Genomic DNA, 24,478 nt, shown 5'->3' with positions numbered 1-24,478 from the left:
TGTATAATTGGGTGCTCCTGTGTTTGGTGCATAGATGTTTATGATTGTTATCTCTTCCTCTTGAAGTTTTCCCCTCACAAGTATGTAGTGACCTTCTTTATCTCTTTTAATTGTTCCTGGTTTGAAGTTCCCATTGTCTTCAAACAGAATAGCTACCGCCACTTTTTTCTGGGTATCTGTAGCATGGAGTATTGTTTTCCATCCTTTGATTTTCAGTTTATGAATTTCCTTTTGAATTAAATGTGTTTCTTGTATACAGCATATTGTTGGATTTTGTTTGTGGAGGCAATGTGCCAGTCTGTTTCTTTTGATTGGTGCACTGAAACCATTTACATTGATGGTTATAACTGATATGTATTTGCTTATCTTTGTCATGTTGTTTTCCTGCTGTTGGTTCCTCTCATTTCCCTCTGTTTAATTGCTTTCTATGCTTGATGGTTCTTTTCTGTTGTTATTCGTGAAGCTGTGGTCTTTTTTATCTCTTTCTAGAATATCTTTTAGTACTCTTTGTAGCTTTGGTTTAGCCCTCATGAAGTTCTTCAGTTGATCTTTATCATGGAAATATTTTATTTCTCCATTAATTTTGAAGGACAGTTTTGCAGGGTACATGAATTTGGGTTGGAAGTTGTTTTCTTTCAGGACCTGAAATACTTCACTCAAAGCTCTTCTCAACTTGAAGGTTTGTGTTGAGAAACCTGCTGTAATTCTGATAGGCTTTCCTTTACAGGTGATCTGTTTCTTTTCTGTAACAGCTTTTAGTATTCTGATCTTTTGTTGAGTTTCTGGGATCTTGATCACTATATATCTGGGTGTAGATTTATTTTGATTATGATTAATTGGGTTCTATGTGCTTCACTTATCTGTATGTCTGATTCTTTTTCCATGCCTAGGAAATTTTGGCTATTATTTCTGCAAATAGTCTCTTTATGTCATTTGTGTTGATACCTTACATAGTTTTTGTTTGCTTCATCTTGCAGCTGATGAATTGTTATTTCCTGGTTCCTTGTTATTTTTAAGAGATCCTTCCTTTTATGTTGGTTAGTGGCAATGCTTTCTTCAAGGTTTGAAAGTCTAACGTCAGCGTCGTTCAGGCAGTTTTGCCAGATTTCAATGGAATTTTTAATTTCCTGGATATCTGTTTGAATATGTTTCATGCACTCTAGTTCTTTTCTGTATTGTTCACTCAACATTTCCATGAATTTTCTATTCTCCTCTCTTTTCTTATCAATGTCTTTTTTAGATGTGCTGAGTAATTCTTTCATTATTGCTGTCATTTTTTTTTAACCTGAGAGATTATTTCTGATCTGATGTCTTATATGGCCTGATGGAATTGTTCTTTACTTCAGTTGCTGTCATTTCAGAAATTTCAGGTGTATGACTTTTAGGCTCTTCTGTGTTGCTGTCTCCTGAATTTGTTCTGTGTGGGGTGGAGGTCTGAGATTGCATTTTGCTCTCTTGTTTTGTCATTTTCAGAGATCCAGAGGTTCCCTGGAGCTCAGCCTAACTACCACAATGGCATGGGAGTGGCCGGGTGAGGATCTGAAAATCCCCAGTGCTCAGCATGACTCCTGTGCTTGTGTATGGTGGCAAGGTGGGATCCCAGAAGCTCCTGAACCTTTCTTGCATTCAGTTGGCTCCCAGCCCTGTGGGGAGTGGCAAGGGAGGCTCACTGGAGTTCTTGAAGCTGTCCAGGGTTCAGCCTGGGCTTCCACAAGGGTTGTGGGTGCAGCTTGTGGTCACTGAGGTCTCAGATGTTGCCCAGGACCCAGCTTGGTTCCCATGTCAGCAGGGTAGTGGCAAGGGTGGTGTCCCTGAGGCTGCAGACTCTGTTCAGGTTTCAGGTTGGCTCCCTCAGGGTTTGGGGGGTGCTGAGAGTGCCCACTGAGGTCCAAGGAGTTGTCCAGGGCTCCGCCTGCCTTGCTCGCTAGTGGGGAGTGGCGGAGGTAGCTCACCAGGGTTCCTGAAGATGTCTTGGGGTTCAGCCCACCACCCAGGGGGACCTGGAGGTGTAGGGAGTGGCCCCCACATCCCCAGAAGATGACTAGCACTCTGCCTGTTTCACACACTTATTAAGAGGGCACAGGGGTTGCTCACTGGAGTTCCTGAAGACGTCCGGGGTTCAGCCTTGCACCCACAGGCCCCAATGTATAACTTTTTCTCTTGAAAGTTTAAGGGATGGGCTTATAGCCACAGCTGAGAGTCATGTGGATAGGGGACACATCCTATGTGTAACTATCAATGCTCATATGCGCTATGGCCACAAACAGGTTTGAAACCACACTGGGTTAGCATCTATATTCTATCAGCACCAACCAAAACTAAACCTGGTCTCTTATTTCCTACAGGGTGAATATTGGTTTTTCCGATCTCTTTCTCCCCCTGGAACATGTCTACTCTCTGACTGCTCCTTCTCCTGTGTGCATCCCCTGCTCTGTGCATCATGGAGTTGCAACATGTTTTTCCAGCCAGGTTTTGGCCTGAATTTGGCTGAACTGAGCTTCAGCAGACAGTGGGAAGTGTGATTAGTCAACGCCGCCCAAATCCTGGGCTTGCTCATTCTTTCCCCTTCTTTCCTGCCCATTTTCACAGACGTGTAGTGAAGGTAAAATAGTGATAGTTACATGGAATTTTTGCCTTTTGTCAGGATGCATCTTATGCAGCCATTCGAAGAATCCTACACTGTAGTCTCTTTAGTCAACAGAGAAATTCCCATGTCACAGAGAAAACTTATGTCCCTTGCTCAAAGTCACATAAATGATCACTTACAGATCCAGGACTTCAATCCAAATCAATTTGACTTTGCAGTTCCTGTTCAGAATGAAAGCATTCAATGCTTTACATTCTCTCCTTAAATGCCATGATATTAAGAGATGGTGCCAGAGAATGGTTCCTTCCCCACCTTGAGTTCACTGTCAAAATGGGACTGTTATTGAAAGAGCCCTTTAGTCCCTGTCCAGCCTGAGTCCTCCCAGGGGAAGAGGACTTTGGGGGAAGTTGACCTTTCCCTTTCCACTTCCTCTTAGTAGCCAAAACCTGCACATGGCTATTGCCCTCAGATGTGCAAGGACAAAGGACACGTTAGATAGAAAGGTGCCTGCAGCTTCCAGCTCTGCCCGTAACCTGTGGCACTCAGGGACTTGACTTCACTGTGTCCTCTAAGTTAGGAAACCCATCGTTCTGTCATTGTTGTGACACCCACCTACTGTGAAGCCCAGAACAACATTCATGTGGATGGGGGTGCCCAGGGGCTGCACAGTGTGAGAAACTCTCATACACTTGATGCTGTTCAACCTCCATGGAGCTCAAAGTTGCTCCTTCCACGGGGAGAACTGGCCATTTTACACAGAGTTGCCCTGGGTTATCTAGCCGATCAGAGGTAGTGCCATGGGCTTCCTTTAATTCCACCAGAAGTAATCATCCTTGGCCTTCTCAGCACTCTGAGCCCACCCCGCGATCATCCTGACCACAGCTTAACCACCCCTGTGGCTGTTAATGCCCACGATCACTTGCCGGGCTGGCGGTTGAGAATGGAGGGGTGGAGAGATTCCACCTTCACGTGCGTGGGTCCTCCTGTGGCGTGCACTCTTGTTATGAGAGCAGACTACTCAGAGAGGGCTGCTGCAGGGACCCAGGTGAAATATGCTGTCTTGTGATTCTGACTGATGGGGCTCACCCTTGTGTTTGTGGGACAGGATGAGAATTGTAAGGTAGGTATGGAACCCTTATTTTTGCATACCTTGGTCAATTTGGGCCTGCTCTTTATATTTTGAATTCCTGTTTCATGGCTGTTAAAATCTATTTTATTTTGTCTTTTTGAGACAGGGTCTCACTATGCAGTTCAGGCTGGCCTTAAGCTTGCTTTGTAACCCAGGCTGGCCTCAAACTTCCAATGATTTTCCTGCCTCAGCCTCCTGAGTGCTGGGATTACAGGAGTGTGCTACCATGCCCAGCAATGGCCATTAAAATCTAGAACAATGATACAGATACTGTACACCAATCCATGTGTCTTACAGAAACATGATTTCTCAATTTAGATAACCAAATAAAACCCCTACCTCGAATTCTGCACCTGAAGAGGAATTTTGCTAACATTTTATTTTACTGAAATTTTCACCAATGAATCACAGTAAGACAAAATAGGAAGACTTACACCACAGTCAAAAGATACTTTTGTCACTGTATTTACTAGAATTCTGATCAGAGGGAAAATGTCCTGTGTTTTTTAAAAAAAGTCTTTTACTCTTGGTGTGTGTAGCAGAACTTTTGTTTGTATGCCTTTAATTTTGAGTCCTTGAGTGAGTTCACAATTCTCCTGAATGCAAAAAATACATTTAAAAATGTTTAATTGTGGTGGTATTGGTACAAACCATTGCTCCACTTTATTACCTTCCATGCATCATTAGGCTCTGAGTTGCACAGATGAGACAGTGACAAGACCATGGGGTCAGGGGAGGGTGGGATGGGGACATAGGGATAAAGGGTTCTTCTCTGCCCAACCTGAGAGGATCTCCCAGTGCTTCATATCCTGCTGCTTGCATGCATGGCATACACAAACATCCTTCTAACCCTTGGAGAACAGAGGTCATTGCTACACTTAAAAATATAACTGAGGAGTTGGTTGTAAGAGGCAAACACTGGATCCAAATGTGATTGAACCCTTGTACTTGACAATGCTCCCAGAGAGTTTGAGAGGGAGTTTGAAGAGTGGCCAAGTGAGGTCAGAAATGCCTCACATTTAAATAGATTTGACACTAAGCCAATCTCCAACCATTCTGGTGCTAAGAAGCAAAAGGTGAGAGAACAAGGTTCCAGGAGATAAAAGATCCTCGGGGATTTCCAGCCCCTCCTTCCTCTCTGGACACTACAGCGGGCAGCATGTCTTTAAGAGCAGGTGGCTCCAACATAATCATTGTCTCCACCTTCTCCCACCTCTCAATTTTTTCCTTTGGTTTAGAAAGCTATGTTTTAGGGCTGGAGATGCAGCTCAGTGACAAAGCACTTACTTAGCTAGTGTGGCTGAGGTCCTGGGTGGTGGCCCAGCACTACAAAAAATAGGTCTTTATAAAGCTAGATTTAAACAGAAAACACTGTGGGATTGAGAAAATGTAACCATCTGTTCTGGGCAAGATGCTGCAGATTGCAAGTCAGTGTGGTGGGGCATTTGTGTCTGATGCTGTGTAAGTGTTATCAAGTAAGTGGCTGCCAGCATACTGTACCCATACTGTACCCATACTGTACCCATACTGTACACATCAGGTTGGCATATGGACATCTCAGACTCAGCTTCATTTTCTTAGGATGTGAGAGCTGCGAGTGAACATTCAATCACAGTGCCTTATTTTCAAGATGAGGAAACAAGCCCAGGAAAGTGGTGGTCAGGGATGGTTCTCAGTAGTGATATCAAGGTCCTAACTCTCTACCTCCCCAGCCAGTCCTATCACTGCTCCTGAGAAGCTATTCTCTATCTCAGAAATAGGATTAGCAAGGCTCATCTAAGTTTTTCTTAGAACACCTGCTCCCTTTCCTCTCCTCCAATGACACATCTGCCCAATGATGTCACCTTCCCACCGCTAGTGTCCCTGGAATAAGAATGAGAGACACTTCTACAATGTCATGTCTGTACCAAATGCTACTGTAAACCCTTGAGTTAGCCTACTTGTGCATCCTGATCAATCTATGAGATAGCCACTTTATGATCATCCCATTGTATATGTCAGGAAACTGACCCCCTGAGGTTAAAAAGGGTGCAGGCCCCACAGCTGGAGACCGAGCACAGGCAGCCTGGCTCAGGGTGCCAGGTTAACCCTCTTTCCATGGGACTGTGCACCCCTCTGTGATCATGGACAGGCACCTGCTTAGCATGTCACTGCCCCAGAAGGGAGCTGAAGACAGGCAGGGCAGGAGCCCATGAGGCTTTACATCTAAGCTCAACTCTTCCCACTCATTAACTACAAAACCCCTGGCAAATCTCTGGACACTTCAGCTGAGCCTGGCACACAATGAGCACTACATAAATGCTTGCGGATATGGTGCTCAGAAAGAGATTATTCCTTTGGGATCACATTTATGTAAAGTACCAAGTACAGTGTACTCCTAGCGTATGCCAGGGTTGCTAACCATGGGAACAGAATAGGTTCAGCTTAGCTGAAAAGTGAATGGGAGGAGAAGCGAGGAACCTAGAGTCCTACAGAGTGTGCCTACCTTGCCCTGAGTGGTGTTTGGACTGTGAGATGCAGACTGAGTTGTTGGGGTATGGTCACAGCAGCAGCCAGCAAATAGATTTTTCTGGGGAGAAACATTGCCCCACTCTCTCTAAACTTTCTGGAAACCATCTCTGACACTTCCAGAGAAAACGTTATTGTCTGCTATAGTCAAAAGTTTCAGGATAGGATCCTAAGATCAGCTATGTAATCAGGCTTGGGCCGGCTTGGGTACTGCATTCTGCAGGTGAGTACTCAAGGGTCTGTCTGCTGTGCAGCGTCTTTGAGTGTGAGGAGCTCATGCTGCTGCTGGGACGCAAAGACCAAGTCCAGGACAGTTGCCATCTTTGTGGGTGGTCAGTGTTTGCTCTGGGGCTGCTTGGGCTTGGCCCTGAGCTTGTCTGCAGGGCATCACGCGCTGAGACCCTCTGCCCCACTGAGCCCCTTTCCCTCTTCCCCGCAGTAGGAATGTGGTCCTTCTCCGCAGCTTTCTGCCCTCTTCTCATCTTCTTCTCTACCCCCCTGTGTCAGTCACTCTGTCTCTGGGACAAAGTACCTGACACCTGCAACTCAAGCAAGGAGAGATTTACTTTGGTTCGTGTTTCAATCCGTAGCTGGCTGGTTTCAAGACAGGACACCATGCAGTGCAGCACAGTGGAGGTGAAGGGTAGCTGGGAACAGAGAGGGAGGGAGGGACCAGCAAGGGAGATAAAACCTTCGGGTCACACACCCAGTGATCACCTCCCTCAACCAAGACCTACCTCTAAGGGCGACTCAGCTATGATGCCCCTCTAACCCAACGACATTCCGAAGGCCCGCCAATGATTGCATGAGGTTTTAGGGGGAATTCGAGATATAAGCCATAACACCAGTGAACTTCTTATATACCATTTCCATCCTTCATTGGTTTCCTGAGCTGACACAGAAAATTATAATGTGTGTGTGTGTGTGTGGTGTCCAGATTTCAAATCGTGACGTTTTGACTTAGTCTGAGCTTTCTGCCATTGTCACATACCCTCAGTATGCTGATCAGCACCACAGATGCAGCCCCCTGGCACGTGGAGACTTCCTGCTCCATCCCAAGGGCTCTCTCCATGAAAAGCATTACTATGCTAGAGGTATGGGCAAAAGCACAGAGATAGATGTGGAAATGAGAATAGTGCTTAAGTCACCTAGTTACTGAGAGAAAGGACAGAAAGGGCTTCGGCTGCTACTGGGTAAAGTAGAGAAGCCTAAAATGAGCAGGGCTGTTCCCTGCACGTGTCTCTAGGGGCTGGGGAGGCCAAGGCAACCTTGACAGTCGCTGTGTGCTTTCTTTCCGGTCCTAACTCGCTCCTTGTGACTGCGGACACTTTCTTTCTGTCCTCCTAGAGGCTCTTTTTTCTTTCTCTGGCTCACGCACAAGTTGGCACGTTCCCACTTACCATCTTCTTTCTGCTGTCCCTTTCCTGTTCAGGGCAACAGTGAGTCCCAAAGGAAGAGGGAACCCAGCCCTCCCAACAAACCCTGTCTACACTAGTGAGGCTGCAGGCTCCCTGCTGACAAAAGCCACCTTTCCCAGTACCGGGGGAGCTGGTGGCAAGCTCCCACCTCCTCTCTGCTCTATAGAGGCTTCCATGAGAGACCAGAGAGCCAGGGGGAGTGTGCTTGATGGGGCCCAACCCAGGTTGCCTCCTCTGCTTGGAAGCTTCTGCACATGCAAGGGGCTCCATTCAGCTGGGGTGTCTCACCCAGGCCTGTGCCTACCCTTTTTGCCCCTCAAATGGTCAGGCTTTGCAGTCTTTTAGAACCAATGAAATCTCCTTTTGGCTAGACCACAATAGCTTCTCCTGGTTTGGAACTAATAACAGTCTCTTTTTGGGTTGCTCCTACTAAGTCACAGCTGCTTTTACACCAACAGTGTTCCATTTTCTTGATAAGTCTGTAAAGCCATTGGAGGCTGGGAGAATGTAGGAGGTTGGCATCCCTAGCACCAGATCACTGCTACAGCTCTGCAGAAGCTATGTCTCCAACCTGTTTATAATTCTCCTCCCAGCTGTAATTTTCAGCAGCTACACTTTGGGTTCAGGTGCTTAGACTCTCTGAACCTCAGTGTCCTCATCTATAAAATAGGAACAACATTAGTGGCTACCTCAGAGGTTTAATCTGAGTGTCAAATGTGCTATTATATGTAAAGCAATTAGAATAATATGTGACAGTGTCTCATAAATATTGTTATGAGACAACTAATGTTACTGTCATCATCATTTGTAATTGTTACTATAAAATAGAAAGATGATTGGTAAAGATGACTCTGCCTTACTGATGAACAGTCCTATTAACTATATTTGAAGATGCCAAATGTAGAATTTGGAACACACAGGGGCTGGGGATTTAGCTCAGCGGCAAAGCGCCCGCCTGGCAAGTGCAAGGTCGTGAGTTCGGTTCCCAGTACCGGAGAAAAACCAAAAGAATTTGGAACACACAGCCTTAAATACATATTTGTTAGGTCATTTTACACGAGTTTCAGCAACAATGTTTTACTAGGAAATAAAGTTATAGAAGTTAGTTCGTACATGTATAGTGTATACTGTATACACATTGTGTAGACATATGTTAAAATAGGTGTAATATACATTGTATATATATTGCATATGTGGGATGATCAAAAGAGGGTGAATGGTTAAGTTAAAAATTAGTACTATAAAAAGCATGTTGTCTCAATCTCCTCCAAAGTGTACAAAATGCACCCCCTTGATTTGAATACACTTATCCTATCATACAGATGATGCTATTTACTGAAATACATTCTTTAAAATTTAAACACCGACTGGGTTTTGCTCAAATACATACAAGTGTACATTGCATAAACATCAGTACACATTGTGTACATATTGTATAGTGCATATAGTATATATGACATAGACATTGTATCAACACACAAATGTATTAAGCATCTACAAAGCCTTTAATGCCTAATTAAAGAGGAGTTTTCTAAAAGTTTTTGATAATAGCCATAAAATAATCTCTCACATTGTTCTCACTGTCAGTGCTTCTGAGGAAACAGTATATGAAAAAGGGCTGGCAAAGTTCACAAACAGTTGGATGTGCAGGAGGATACTTCTCCTTGTGAAAAGACCACCTTGCCCTTTTGCATGGGCCACAAGAGTGTGTGTGTGTGTGTGTGTGTGTGTGTGTGTGGTCATAAAACTCAGAAGGTGGAGGTGTTGAAAGGAAGAAAACTGCTTGAATAACTTCTGTTTCAAATGTACAGAGGGGTGGGAAATACAACTACAGAGAGGCAGATAGCCTTGCTGGGATAGAAGGCAGCCCAAGGACCTGGTTGCTGGAGGATTAGATCCAGAACCTGATTTCTGAGCCTTCCTTAGAAAACAGACACCTGCCCAGGGGAGAAGGTGTGACAGTGGAAAACAACAAAATTTCACACAAGCTCTAGGAGGTTTACCGATTGCAATCTAGGAGGTCTCAATTTGGATGAATTGAGACCTTGTCCAGCTTGTCCCAGGTTATGTAAGCCTCCCAGGCCACTTACCTGGCCCAGGAGAACAGCCAAAGGGAGTCAGAGATTTTGATGTTTGTCTTTGAGGGATTCAGGTGTGAGTCACATCTGGAGGGGAAGCCCACTTGTAAAAAGGCATCGTGGGGTGATTCTGGATAGAAGAGTCATGTATTTGTCTGTGTCTCATGCGCTACTGTTAGCAAGCAAAAGTGCCAAAAAGCAGTTGGTCAAAAGTTATAAGAAATGAGAATTAACTTCATATGGGTACATTTTAAAACTAAGAAACATTTTCCTCTTTCTTTCTCTAAGTATGTTGCAGGATTACTGAGAATTACTGAGTAAGAAAGCACTGGGTTCCTATGTAACTAGTTTCCATTTAATCTTTTGCCCAAGTTATACAGTGAGGTCACTGAAGTAAGAGAAACGTGACATGCATTTGTAATAATTGGTTCATGGGCTTTATTGTCAGGAAGTTCCTTCAAGGGCTTTATTGTCATCTAATCCTATATCAAGCCCTGGATAATTGTACACACAAATGAAATCAAATGGTGAATGTTAGCTCAGATGAATAAAAGAGTTCAAAGGAGCAAAAAGTCAGAAATTTTAAATAACATTCAGGAAAGTGAAATTAATTTCTCAAATCCTACCCAGCTTTTGATACTAGAAACTCTCATGATCATCTTCCATTAGATTTAGTTACAAAAAGCAAATGAGAATAGCAACTAATTTTTGCCCAGTGTGGACTGCAATTGCTGAGTGAGGGAGATGAGAAGAGCCCTAAAAGTAGCCCCCAAATCACATCTTTTCTAAGGTGGCAGGTGTGCACAGCTGTGGATGAAAAGCCACCATGATATCCAACAAGGAAGGAACATTTGTTTCACTATACACGAGGAATTCTTGGTAAGAGTGTGGTCCCTGTTTACTTCAGGTGATAAACACCAAGGCTCCAGGTACTTCTTAAAGGACTTTACAGACACACTTTAAGATCAGATCTGAATTCATAATACCCTATTCAACCATCTCTTCCTGAGGTCACATCCCTGCAGGTTGGCAAGGGGCAGGATGGTAGCAGAGCCAGTAACCTTGCCTGCACCAGATTTCCCTCCCTGCTGAGGTCTTCATACCAGTGCACATGCAAGGGTCTCTTTTCTGTCCGTGGGCCAGTTATCTACCTTCACAAGGCTAAATGGCTATGGAAGGCATTTTTTTGCAGCACAAGAAAGACTTTTTGCTTTTAATCTATACGAAGGCAGCTAAGGAAGCACATTTTCTCACAAAGACACCAGTGATGTTCACATGGGCTGGACCTAACTAAAAGGGGCTCAGAGACTTCTATTTAAGACTCTTACTCATCAACTAAGAGTTATGGTTTAGATCTACAATGTCCCCCCAAATGTCCCATGTGTTTGGAAGCTGATGGGATAATGGGGTGCTATTAAATGATTCCAATAACTTGTAGCTTGGCCAGAAAGGAAATGCCTCAAAGTTGGGGTCATGTTGAGTGTGGTGTTGAAAAGACCAGCATTAAAGACAAGCAATGCATTTTACATTAGGACAGCAGGAAAGATGGCTGAGGGGCATCTAAGGCAACAGCAAGGTCCCACCTCTCACAGGTTCAAAGCCGAACAATTGTAAACCTTTCATTTGGGAAGAGGGCGCCTGGCCTCCTGCTCAAGAAGGGTCTCCTAGGCAACTGGTTCCTTGCGTTACATTTCACTGTGTTCATCCACTACAGGCACTCAGAAGCTACTGTAGCTTTGGTCTAAGGGGCCCTTTGTGCTGGTTTTTTAGGCGTGTTAAATGCAAAAGTTATGGGGTCATGGGAGCTTTCACTTATATTTCGAAGAAAGCCTGGGAGTATGCCCCCTAAAGCTTCAGGCAGTAAGTAGAGCCAACCCAAAAGAGAAACCATGTGGGCTGCAACCAGCAACGTCTTAGGAGTGGGATCACCCAAACCCTTTGGAGCTTACATCTTACCACAACCTACCCCTGGTGTTGGATATGCAGGTACAGGATTTATTGTTTTCCCTGCTGTGTTTTGGTCTTGCTTTGGTCCCATTCCCTTCTATCAGCTTATTTCTCCCTTTTGGAATGGGACTAATTATCCTATACTATTGCATGTTGGATTTAACCTTCTATTTGATTTTTACAGGGTCTCCCAGATAAGAGTTTGCGTATCAGAGGAGACTTTGGACTTGTACTTTTCAATAATGCTGGTACCATGAAGTCTTTGGCAACTCTTAGAGATGGACTAAATTCATTTTGCACAATAAGATTGACATGAACCTTCTGGGGGCCAGGCAGAGTGTTACGGCTTAGATCTGTTGATTTGTATTATTTTGTCTTGAGACTCTGTATCACTTTGCATGTTCTTGCTTTGATTTGTTTATGTTTGTGATACTGGTATACTGCTACTGTTCTATTTATTTGTTTATTTGTTTCTAATTTACTACTGTCTTTAAAATAAAAAATAAAATAAAATACCTCTAATAAAAAATAAATCTATGAGCTCAAATATACCTCACCTTCTTTATGTTACGGATGTCAGATATTATGTCTCAGCAATGGACAAGTGACTAATGCCTGAAGGACATTGTTATTTAACTGTCTGGGATATTACCCACTCTCCCACTTCCTGACAGTAGATGGTAAGTAAGAAATAAAGGTTAGGCAGAAAACATAGACACATTGCATGAAATTCCATTATAGTGCTTGCTTTGGGAAGGAGAAATTAAGAGATGGAACAGAAAATTGACTGTGTAGGGATGTGCAGAGGTTGGTGGATGGAGGTGAGGTGTGGAGTTAGCGCTGCAATCTTAGTAAACCAACTTGCTTCGATTTGAGTGGCACTGCATACACAGTCACATGTGTTTTTATCTAAAGGTGAGTATTTAACAGATGCACAAGGCTCCAAAATTGCTGAATTTCAGCCAGATGTATGATGAGAGTACTAATTTGTTTCTTCACAGTGTTAGGTGAGGATCCTTCACCCGTAAGTGGCTGGAACTCCACTCCACAAACTCTTGGGTTCCTTTTTAACTCTAACTTTGCTGATATCAGCACCAGCTTTGAGATCATGTGCCCTGGGTTGTTCCCTCTGCAAGAAGATACTTTTGACTCTCTTATTAGCTCCTGACTTTTTCAGGGAAGTGAGGGGAAGGGTGCAGATCTCCGTGTAGTGACAGAGAAAGCTGAGGGGTGAGGGGATGAAGGCAATGCTAACTACAGATGTATTGTACTAGGCATCATCTTCTGATATGTCCCTAGAGATTTGGTGTGTTGACAGGTCTAAAGATCCATCAGGAGGTCAAGACCTATTTTGCTTGCATATCTGTGGATAGTTGCCCTCTGAGGTGGAACTCATGTCATAGTCAGTTGTATTTGTAGGTCCTCAGATGCCTTGAGGTCTGACTCTGATCCCAGGCAGACAATAGGAAGACAAAGGTGAGAAAAGTTGGCAGCAATGTCAAACAACACAACTGCCTATAAATAAGAATGTGCAACTTTGCCCAAGTGGAAGTTCTTTTAAGACAATCATCAGGAATCTAGAAGAGTTCCTTTCTCATTGTGAACCCCACAAAGCACTAGGTGTCAGCTCAGATGTCATTCTGTAATTTCCACAGGATGGACATATGGCTGATGGGTAACTTAGTTCTTACTGAAGCTAAGAAGAGCCTCAAATCAGCCCCCTAATCTTGAACCCTGCAAGGAAGATGCTATGGGTGTGGATGTCCTGTCTCTAGAGAGTGGATCTGCTGTTGCTTCTGGGATATTTTCAGGTAAACCAATGCAGATGGTAGTAAGCTATTTCAAAGCTGGCTAAATGTGATTTCCACACCTATTCATTTTTAATTTTGAGGACCTCTCCGTTGCTAATTTGTTAAGGCAATATTAATGAACAGTTCTGTTTTATCACAAGAAGGACACTGCCTCTTTCAAATGAGATGAATTATCACAAGTATGAGATTAGAAAAACTCTGTAAAGTGGTCCAAGGCAGCTGGGGGTCACTCGGGTGTTTGGGAGAGAGACTAAGACACTGTGCAAATAGCTTATCCACGTCCTGTAGTGTAGCTGTTGATAATGCAGTCACAGACTTGGTCCCTCTGGTCTGCAGCTAATTCTAGGGACAAATTTCATGAAATGGGATCATGTACAGGAGCTCAGGTCCAAATGCACTATAAAATGCCAAAGCTCAAAAAATGTTCATTTCAATTACTTTATATATTCCCATGGTTTCTAATCCCTCCAAGTGGTAATAACTGGAAAGAGCAGGAGATAGAGGATGGTGCTAGGTAAGCATGCTGGGATAGTGAAAAATGGCTAGGACTGAAGCCCCAGGCCTAATTTTCCCTAAAAGACATTCTGAAGGGCTTGGTCAAAGGAACCAACCTTTGTGAATAGTTTTTAAGGTATCTCCTTTCTTACTCTGAAGGAAGGAATAGTGAATTTTATTTGCTTTAAATCTTTGTAGGCATTGTGCACCAATGCTCCTGACATGAAATTTTTAAAAATTTAAAATAAAGAGAATAACTGAGAGTGAATGAAAAATCTACAGCAAGCCAACAGTGCCTTTTTCAGAGTTATTAAGAGCACAGATAATTTCACTTTTTAAAAATAACATTATATCTTCTTTATTCTCTTTTCCAACCATTTTCATGAAAAGAAAATGCTAAAAAATATCTTTCATGGTTGGATTTATATTTTTAATGAATTCAACTCTTCACACTAAGGTTAGAAGGTGAAGACAAAGAGAAAAGTGGACTTTGCGATTTTAACATTTTTCATGACGACGCTTTCAGGTAATGAGTACGTTCTCACACGGTTTTGTTCCTACTTCCAAGTATTTGGTTAGCCCACAGGAGCCTTGTATTAACTGCAGATAAAAGAAGCATGAAGAATTTGGACTGAACCTCTCAGATATCTTGTAGTGGGCATTGCCATTACCAATAGGTATTTATAGAGTACCAAGCCTGCATGTCCTTTGTCAGAATAACAAATCCTTCATTTTCAAGTCTGTTTCATGCTTTAAAGAACTTAATAAACATGGGATTTTTTCACTGTAGCTAAGAGTCAGCTCACAAGAAACTGAAGGTGTAAGCCAAGCCAGGTTCTGAGATCCACCCTGGAGTACAAGAAATGGTAAATATGAGATCCTGGTGAAATCACATGTGTGATTTAGATCTTTATTGAGATTATCATACTTTTTCAGAGTCCAAACTGCAATCTGTTCTGTGTCGCTACTGCAAAACTATGTTAGGCGTTTTCAGGAAAGTTGATACTTGGAATTCTGGTAAAAGTAACTGTGGTCAAGCATGCAGACACATTGCAGCTCTTGGAGGCAAGTTTGTGAAGTTCTGCTTCCTTATAATTGTCTTTGACACAGAGAGAGACTTACCCTATTCTGTAGCCCTGCCACCCAATCTGAGTATGAGAGCAGCCAATGACAAGTTCCAGATGTCCAGGTCTCTGATTTCGCAGTTCTCTGACCAGGAATCAGGTGGAGGTACTTAATGGAAATCTAGATTCCCAGTCCCCTCTGAGAACCCAAGTTTCCTCCATTATGTCCAACAGCAGCATCTTAAATATGCTTTCCTATTTATTTCTAAACATCACACGTGACACAGTTTTCTCACAGACTATCACTTAAAGGAGAAATCGTCCACTGGGATGTCTTTGAATGTTTGCTTGTGAGATCCAGCCATTGACTAAAACCTTAAACAGACTCAAATCTAGCTGGCTTCTATAAAATGCACATGTGGATCTCAGAAACAGACACTCATGTTGTCATCCTCCAAATCTAAGACTATCCATGCAGGGCAGATTCTGGAAATTTTGTCAGAAAATGTTAAAAATTGGTGTTGGTACCCAGATTCCATAAATTATGTCTTTCTGACAGGAGGTGCTGCTATAACATTTCCAAGAGATTCCGGTAGAGTTGTCACTGCTCAGTGAAGCTGCAGTCTGCCCTTTTCTGAGACTGTGGGCAACAGTTTTGGGAAGATCTTTGGTTTGCCGGTGCTAGGACAGCAGCTAGACAAGGGTCATGATGTATAGATCGGGGTTCTATGATATATACATGGGCTTTCATGATGTATAGATGGAGATTCCATAATGTTTAGGTGTGGAGGTCCATGGTCTAAAAACTGGAATTTCATGACATATAGACAGGTGTCCATAATGCATGAATGAGATTTCTACAACCTATAGATGGAGGCTTCGGGATGTATAGATGAGCAGCTTGTCATAAAGAGGCAGAATTCCTCAGGGGACAGGGTTTAGGCAGATCCGGAAGGCAAAGCAGCTTTTATAACCATTCCTGGAACATTTTCTTTTGATTTTATCCCCTCAATCCAGAGCCCAAGCAAGACCCAACTTTAATTTCACAAAACTGCCTGTGGTTCCTGGTCCTGAGACCCACTGTCATGCTTGGCCCCCACCTCGCTGTGGGGTGCACACCTTGAGGAGTCTGAGGAGAGAGGATAATGAGCCCCATGGCATGGTGCCGGGCCGTGGTGTGATGAATGGCCCGAAACCTCCGCACAGCTCTGCGCCCTTCATCATCCAGTCGGAGTGGTTAGCGGACTGTCAGAGAAAAATAATTTAGCAGCCGGGGTTTTAACTGATGTGCTGTATTCTGGGGTCAAATGACTATTACAAAGCACTAGCACTGCCTGGTTTTTCCATCGTGAGAGTTCAGGGTTGACAACATGAAAGAAGGAGGCATTGCCCCCAGAATTCACTGACATCCTTCAATTTCACACAACGGGACACAGGAGAGAGAGGTGCTGGTGGAGAGAAAGGACATTTCCCACTAAACAAAAAAACCCAGACCTGACTAAGGCCTTGGGAGGGTGCCAGGCTCTCTGGAAAGTGATGTCAGCTGGATAAGAGTAAAACAGCAAAGGGGAGACACCCACAAAGCATTGTGGAAGGCTTCTCAGAGATGTGGCAGGAGGTTCCAGCTGACCAAGGTCATGCCAAAGGTCATGGGAAGCATTAGGAGGAGCTCGTCCCTCTGCCCAGGACTCCTCCAGGTGTCAGGGGCGAAGTGTTTCCGTGGCTGTTTTGGCAAATTTAGACTCCAGTAGTGGAGAAACACAAGAGAAAGGAAGAGAGAAAAATATAAAAGGACGGAGACACAGGAAAGAGAAAGCAAGACCACAGAATTTCTAACCCGACAGTGCACCGAGAGGTATGAAGAAGTTGTCCTTGCCCTCTGAGCACGCTGCCTTCACTTGGATGGTGTATGTATCTGGGCTGAATCAAAAGGCAAGACCAAGGGAGAGTACGGCCTAAACTCCTCCCACCAGCCCATTGAGTAATCACTGGATGGTCAATAAATGATGGAATTCAGTGAATGGATGAAAAGTAGAGCTTGCAGAGAAGCAGGCATCCCTCCACCACACATCCTTTTCCATTTATATTCTCTCCATGTACTTGTTCAAGCTCTGCGAGAAGCAGAACATCTGCTTTTCCATTGCTTGTCCCATCGACTGCCTGCTTACGGTCACATAAATATCGATTGAATTAATGTAGCCACTATACAGTCATGATTCAAGGTGAAGGGCTCCTTCTGCACTTCATGCCCTCACACTGTATCCCTGAACACATCTGAGGTTGGGGGTACCTTGCATTCTTTAACAGGTTTATGATCTCCTAAGACAAAATAATGGATTCTATTCTAGGCGCAGTGATGTAATGATGGTAGCGATCAAAGCAAGAGCTTACAATTATTAAGTACTTAGAATGAATCCCGCACTCGGCTAAGTGCTTTTTAACTGTGTAAAGTGTTTCTTGCCTTGATTGATGCCCAGAATGAATAAAGATAATTTTCTGTATCTACTACATTAGTGATGCTCACAAATAATTCTCAAAATGATAAGATAAAGACAATTTGCATAAATAAGCAATTATAAGACTTGTCAGTATAAGGCTGTTTTAAAATGGTGTGAGAATAGTTTAGTTCCTACCACACAGGCAGTACTAAAAATACTTCTTAAATGAGTGAACGTAAACTTATGTGGAGAAGCAGACCCACAACTGCCTGCAGAGGCCTGACAGGTGATCCCATTTGTTCAGCAAAGGGAGACTCTGGCTCCCAGTTCTCATTCTAGTCTCCTTTGCCTTCCAGCACGCATTGCCCCCTCTGATCCTCAGGCCCTGTGGAGTGCTACCCCGGGCACCTCTACCTGGCCTCATCTTGGGCCCCAGAGGCCTTGACTTCCAGTGGGACAGTCTCTATCTGCTTGGTTTTCCCTACGCTCCTTGGCTAGAAACTCAACCCAAGCCACCACCTAACACACGTTTTTCCTGCCACTCTTCTGCCTGCTGTTCCTGCAGGGCCTGTAAGTGAAACCTGCCCTTCCTGCAGGGCAAGCTGCTCCGTGGAGGCTGAGGTGTCCCGCATCTATCTGGTGGCCACTCGCTCTCTGGTTAGTGGCCGCCCTGGCAGTGGTGCTGTCACTGTAAAACTCACCCTGGTTTTACGAATTCCCTTACTCCCTTTGCTAAGGTAGAGTGCTGACGTCCCCTTTCCTTTCTTTTACATTCACATGATTTTCTCTCTTCCCAAAGCTTGGAAATTGCTCTAAAATTAGAAGAAGGGGCCTTTCAGGACAGCCAGTGCTGGGGGCTGCACTCTGCTCACAGCCACTGTCCATTCCCTGTGGCTGAGAGAGCAGCCAGCTCATCTCCATCCCAGCAGCCTGTACCTGACCGGAAGCTACCTAGGAATTCTCACCTGTGGCAGGAGGTTACTCTTACTTCTGCTGGGGGTGTGGCCAGGCAGCCTGATGTTGAAGAGGGCCTGAAGGGCGGCCTGTGCTGCCTGGCCCTTGGCCAACTTCTTGCTGCGTCCGGAGCCTTCGAACGTCCTCCCGTCCACGCACACGGCCATGACAAAGCTCTTGGTGCGAGGGTTCTCGGCCGTTTCCGAGAGGCACACATACCGCAGGCCTGCCCGTAGCTCATTCAACACGACCACGGGGTTCCTCTCTCCCGGGGTTGTGGGAGCAGGCCAGGGCCTGTCTGGCCGGTCTGGGCCCATGAGGTCCAGGGTGTGGTAGAGCAGCCTTCCTCTCCGGTAGGCGCTAGACAGCAGCTCAGGGTCCACGGGCCGGCAGGCCGGAAAGCCCTCACTGGGTGTAGACGGCTCAAACTCCTTGAACAGCGTGTCTGGGAAGTCGGCTTGGTCTGAAGTGAAGTCCGTACACAGGCTGGGGCCACTGCCCATGGCCAGGTGGGCCTGGCAGGCATTGGGGAACTGCACAAAGGACTTCAACGCCAGCTCAGCCGCACGCATCTTGGCTTTCTTCTTGGTGGGCCCTGTACCCTCAAACGTGAGTCCGTTCACTTCCACTGCCACTGCGAAGACCGGGGCATGTACCGGGCCCGTCTGCGACACCATCCGGTACTGTAGACCCGGCTTCAGCTCATGCAGCTGGACGAGTGCATTCTTGGGGGTCATTGACCAGGACAGCTTCTTCCAGATAAGCTGGAGTTTGCAGAAGTGGCCCCCATTCCCTTCTTCCAGGGGCCTTTTTCTTTTAATGCTGGGAGTGTTGCCTCGGGCCCGGTCCCCTGGGGGCAGGGGCCTACTTCCCAAGTTGCTCACATTGCGGTTCTCCTTCACTTCTGTGCTGCTGGTACCTGGAGGGGAGAACAGATTTGTTGTCATCCAGGGTATTAACAGGTCACCACTAATGGCGGATATTAGTATCAATGACCATATTGCAAAACACCACGTAGGTACACATGAAGCCCTTGCTACGTGTGAGGCCTATGAAAAGTGCTCCAATGGCCTGAGCCAGATCCAAGGGAAGAGTACCCGAGGAACCATGGCAGGAAGGACCTGTGTCCTCAGGCAGATTTTAGATCTTAGACAGCTGGGCATGAGGAGAGGCAGAGGAAGATGGCAGCAAGGAGTGTGTCCTGGCCTCTTTATCTGTTGCTCAGAATGTGAGCTGTCGTATCATCACCATGAGTTACTCTCACTCCTTTCTGCCAGTGCCATCCCAGTAACAAACAGACAGAGAGACATTCCTGTGTATGGATTTTGGGAAAGCTCAAAGTTCAGAAAGGCCTTTCCTGTGATGGGCGCCCTCCTTTCCCGTCTGCAGCCAGGGCCTCCAGGCCCCAAGATACCTTGAGATCTGAGGAGTGGGGTCCTCCTTGGAAGCCATGCTCTTTCATACATAGCCTCAGAGGTTCTCAAATTCTAACCTCATACTTCACATCCAGAGGTGAAAAGGGCTGTATCTCCTGAGACCACTAGGGAGGGACTGCTAGGCTAGGAACGAACCAAAGGGAAGGGGAGCAGTCTTCCTCTGCATGCATGAATGCTCCTCAGGTGTACCTGGTTACAAGTTAGGATGACAGAGCTGAGAGCTGAGCCTTGAGTCTGAGTTACTACAAAACCCTCTGCAGAAAATTCCCAGCCCCATCTTGGATGAAAAACCCACTAGGATCCAGCAAAGACCATGGATGTTGGGATGTGGTTTTTCTGCATCTTTTGAAATGTGGTTCTCTGAATCACCCAGAGGTTCCGAGTAGTCAGCACATAGGCCACGCCTTTCGTTCTTTAGAGGGTGCATTGGCATTGCACATAAAGGCCCAGCTGTAGACGTGCAGCGCAGGGACCGTGGGTCCAAAGGAGCCATCAGCCCACTGCAGGCTGCGCAGGGCTGTGGCTCTGTCTGGACAGCAGACACTCACCTACTGTCTTGTTTTTGCCCCTGAGATTTTTGCACCTTATCCACACAGGCAAACATAAAAAAGAGACTAAACTGCTGTTTTTCTTGAAGGATGTGCTCCTATAGATTCGTAGGAAGGAATACAAGTACAGCTCCTTTGGAAAATATTTTGGCAGCATTCAGTGAGTCAGGAAGCACAGCCTACTCAGTGATTCTGCCGCTGTGGCTGTGGCCTGCAGAAACCTTCGTACACAGACACAGAGACTAACAAAGATGTGCACTGCAGCAAGTTTTGTGAAATTGAAATTTCAGAAAATTCGTAGTTTCCTGCAGTTAGAGGAATGGTAAGTAAATTTTGGTATAATCACACTACAGAATAATATATGACAATGTATCAGATGGACTGTATCTGTATACTTCAACAGAAATCTCAGAAAAACAATGTTAGATGACAAAACCAACTTGCAGAGTAATTCATATGGGACAGCATTAATATAAACAATAAGGACATGAACATTATGTATTACTCATGTAGCCATACCTATAAGGTGCAGCTGCAGAAGCATGTGTAGCAACCTTCCTCCCAACCGTTTCTGGGGAGGAAGGGAAGAGGATAATATGAGGGCCAGAGGTTGACTTTGCATCTGAAATGTTTTATTTCTTTTGTAAAAACTGTTCTGATGCAAATTGAGCAAAGTCATTATTTGCTAACTAAGTGATGGATGAATTTAAATATAATTTAATTCTTCTGACAGGTTATCTTGGACCACTGTTTTTTGATGGAGCTCTTTTTTGGGTATATATCAGCTGTGGATTGCCAAATGGCCTCCGGAGTCCCTATATTGCCCTTTTCTGGGGAGCATGCTTTTGGGATGCTAAGATCTTACATTTCCTATGAAATACTTGAGAGCTCTTGTAGGTAGTAGTAGCACCATTGCCATAAGCATAGCCCTACCAGGTTCTATGGGTCCTACCAAGGATCTGGGCTCTACTGAGGACCTGTGTGTGGGGAGAGTATGGTTATCATTTTACAGGTGGGAAAGTTGAGGCTCAAGGAAGTGAAGTAGCTGATCTACAGAAGTTACACCATTTAATTGTACAGATGTGATTCAATCTTGGGACTCTCCAGTTCTCCTCATCATCTGTGCTGTTGCTGTAAGGTGGTTTTATGGAAAATGAATAGTTCCATCATTTTCTTGGCCATTGCTTAGAAATGCCACTTTTTGGGCTATGTGAGAGATAATGACAAAGCTGAAGCCACAGTCTGCCCTGTGCATGATGGGTCTGTGAGCCCACCTGACCAGGTAAGAGTGTGCACAGGTTTCTCTCTTTTTTAAAGATCTATCCTCCAGGATTGAGAGGTCTTAGGTCTAAAGAGGTTTTGTGGCACATTGTTGAATGAGTTTTTCTCATTAAACAAGTGGAAACTTGGAATTATTTTCATTGCTAACACAGAGCTTAAAAGCAGATGTTGAGTACCCGGCTGGCTGTTAACACGTGGACCCACTTCCCTCATGCTGCCCTAAAGTTACACAGGGCGAGACCTGCCTGAGTCTACACCTCTTGGTTATGACATTGTTGGAGCATAATAAAGGAGAAAAATACAGTTTCGTAGCACAAAAGATTCCTTTGAAAATCAGGTGCCTTTGAGAGATGGCCTGACATTTGAGAATGTTCCTTTCAGGTTGTACACTGCCTCCTCTTACTTGGGGCTAACCCATCAGTCATGCGGCCACAGCTATAACCATGTCTCTATGAAGAGGCAAAGACAGCCCTTGCTAGGCTGCTCCATAGAGAGACTTTGCTTGGAAAGTAATCTCAACTTTTCATTTGTTTAACTTTTAAAATTGTGAATTGGTTCCGTTACTGTTGTATCTATCAGCTTGCTTCCCAAAATCACTATTTTTGGGGAGGTAATTTTATTCAAAAGTGTGAATCTGTGTACTTCCTAAATTACAGTTGCATAAAATTCATTTACAATCTATTCTAGCAGAAATAATCACCCTCTAGACTGCAAGAATCTCAATAATTTGTGTTAATCATCATGCACTTTAGGCGTACAGACAACAGTGAGTCCTACCATTTAAGGTATTTCAAGCTAAGAGGGAGTAGATCAGATAAAATGTGTTCTTTTCTAAACTGAATATAAAAATGGAAAAAAGAACAAACGATACAACTCCCAAACTCCCACATCAGATTTCCTGGAAATTTGTTTGGAGAGCTCTAATTTCTTATTGATTTCCTACAGTGCAGGGATTGCGTGAGACTCTCAGGGCGATTACAGTGGCCAGCATATCAGATGACCTCTGCTGGATCCTAGAGAAGACAAACTCACAAGAATGCATTTCCCTCTGCCCACATGAATTTCTCTTCTCTTTTCCCTTCCACAGCTCTCTATAGCCCATGACTGGCATAATTACAGTTTTAATGGCATAAACTATGATTATCAGAATGTGGTGTGAGAGTTGTTTTCATAATAATTAACGACAACTGGTGGAAATGTGGGATCTTTGGGGTGCTATTACCCATTGTGTAAAGAGGCTGGCCTTCTTCCCCTGGGCTGTGCTCTCTGCTTAGCTGGCCTGCGCAGTCTGTCAGGGACCATGGAGGACTGCGGAGCTCAGCTGCGGCCTGACCTGTGGTCTTTGTATCAGAAGCCTCAGGACACGGGGAGGTGCAGCAGCTTCGCCACAGCCTCTGAGCTCAAGCCAGTGAAAGCTCAAATGATCCCATGCCTGCATGTCCTTGCACAGTCCACTCCATCTGTCCAGACTGCATTTTTAAAAAACAGAAAATTGTCATTTTAATAGTATTTGCCTTGTAAGGTAACTGAGGGTGAAGTAAGTTAGTACATAGGATGAGCAAGAAGGTGACCACAGGGGCATGGCTAATACATTTTTAACCAATAGTGGGGTAAATTCTTCAGGTTGGTGAGTCTCACTTGTATTCTTTTGCCTAGGCCAAACTTCTCTCCCTGTTTGTTTTATTTGCTGGAGTTCTTGGTCAGTGTCTTCGGAAATTCCACGATGCCCAGGGAAGAAGTGTGGACAACCCGTCCACCTCTCTGGCACTGGGGATCAGAGGACGTGGTCTGCCACTTGGAAAATCCCACATTTCCTCAAAGGTGGTCAAGACTAGCTCCAGCTTCTCCACACAGAGAACTGAACTCATGCCTTGTCTTTCCTTTTATTGGTAAGTCAAACACTTATTCTCATTAAACTTCCAAGAATTTGTCAAGTATCTGTACATATAAAGAAAACAGCACGCTCTTTCCTTTTGAGCCACTTTGGTGCCTTGGGAGAAACGCAGTTGTAAAGCTCCTGCCATGACCTGGATAGGGCCAGAGGGAAGGTGAGGAGCCCTCCCAGCTCCGATGCTGCCTGCTGACACCCAGAGCCTGGGCATGGCAAAGCCAGATGCCAGGTTCTTGCCAGCGCTTTGCTACAGCAACTTTCTAAGATCCCTTCACAGGCCTCCAGCCCTGATTTAACACATTAATATTTTCCTCTTCCACATGAAAGGCATTAAATATGTTACATTCCCCTCCTCTGACCCAGGAAATTATGCTCATTTTTTTTCTCCATTTAGCTAAGAGGTTTCGCGCACCCAATTGTCATATATAATAATCTACAGATAAAAAGTCAAGAGACCGAGAAAGCTCTGACTTCTAAATATAGACTTGAAAAGCTCCTTGTCGGTGTAAGGGAGGGTCACTGCACCCTGGGATCTAAATGCAGAGGGCTGTGTCCGCTGAGATGGTCACTGCAGCGCTCATTCCCAGCCCAGCCTTTGCTTCCTGCCCTCGGGGTCTGTACACACACCGGGCCACATCTGGGCTGTGATGGGACCCTGGGGACTTCTTGGCTGCTCCTGTCCTTCCAGTACAGTGAAACTGCTCCCTCTGTGGATGTCATAAACCTTTACATTTTTCTCTAAGGTCATCACTAGGTGAGTTTTGTGTATGCACATCAGCTGAAAGAGTAGATTTTAGGTGCTTTTAACACACGCACACGTATGGAAAATGAAGAATATATTACCTTGCTTGACTGTAATAATTACTGTGTATATATGTACCAAAATATGTTGT

General features: G+C 44.7%; 1 protein-coding gene across 1 annotated transcript in view; it reads right to left on the bottom strand.

Annotated features, from left to right (window-relative positions):
- The window catches only part of Adarb2 (adenosine deaminase, RNA-specific, B2 (non-functional)), a 322,725-nt gene that overhangs the window by 166,782 nt on the left and 131,465 nt on the right, over positions 1-24,478 (bottom strand). The window contains exon 3 of the mRNA XM_013513649.1: positions 18,441-19,348. Coding sequence (XP_013369103.1) covers positions 18,441-19,348 — 908 coding nt within the window. The remainder of the gene's footprint in view (positions 1-18,440; positions 19,349-24,478) is intronic.

The sequence above is a fragment of the Chinchilla lanigera genome, unplaced genomic scaffold, assembly GCF_000276665.1.
Source record: "Chinchilla lanigera isolate Chin_1 unplaced genomic scaffold, ChiLan1.0 scaffold00020, whole genome shotgun sequence".
Lineage (NCBI taxonomy): Eukaryota > Metazoa > Chordata > Mammalia > Rodentia > Chinchillidae > Chinchilla > Chinchilla lanigera.
This window is presented reverse-complemented; position numbering and strand designations above follow the sequence as displayed.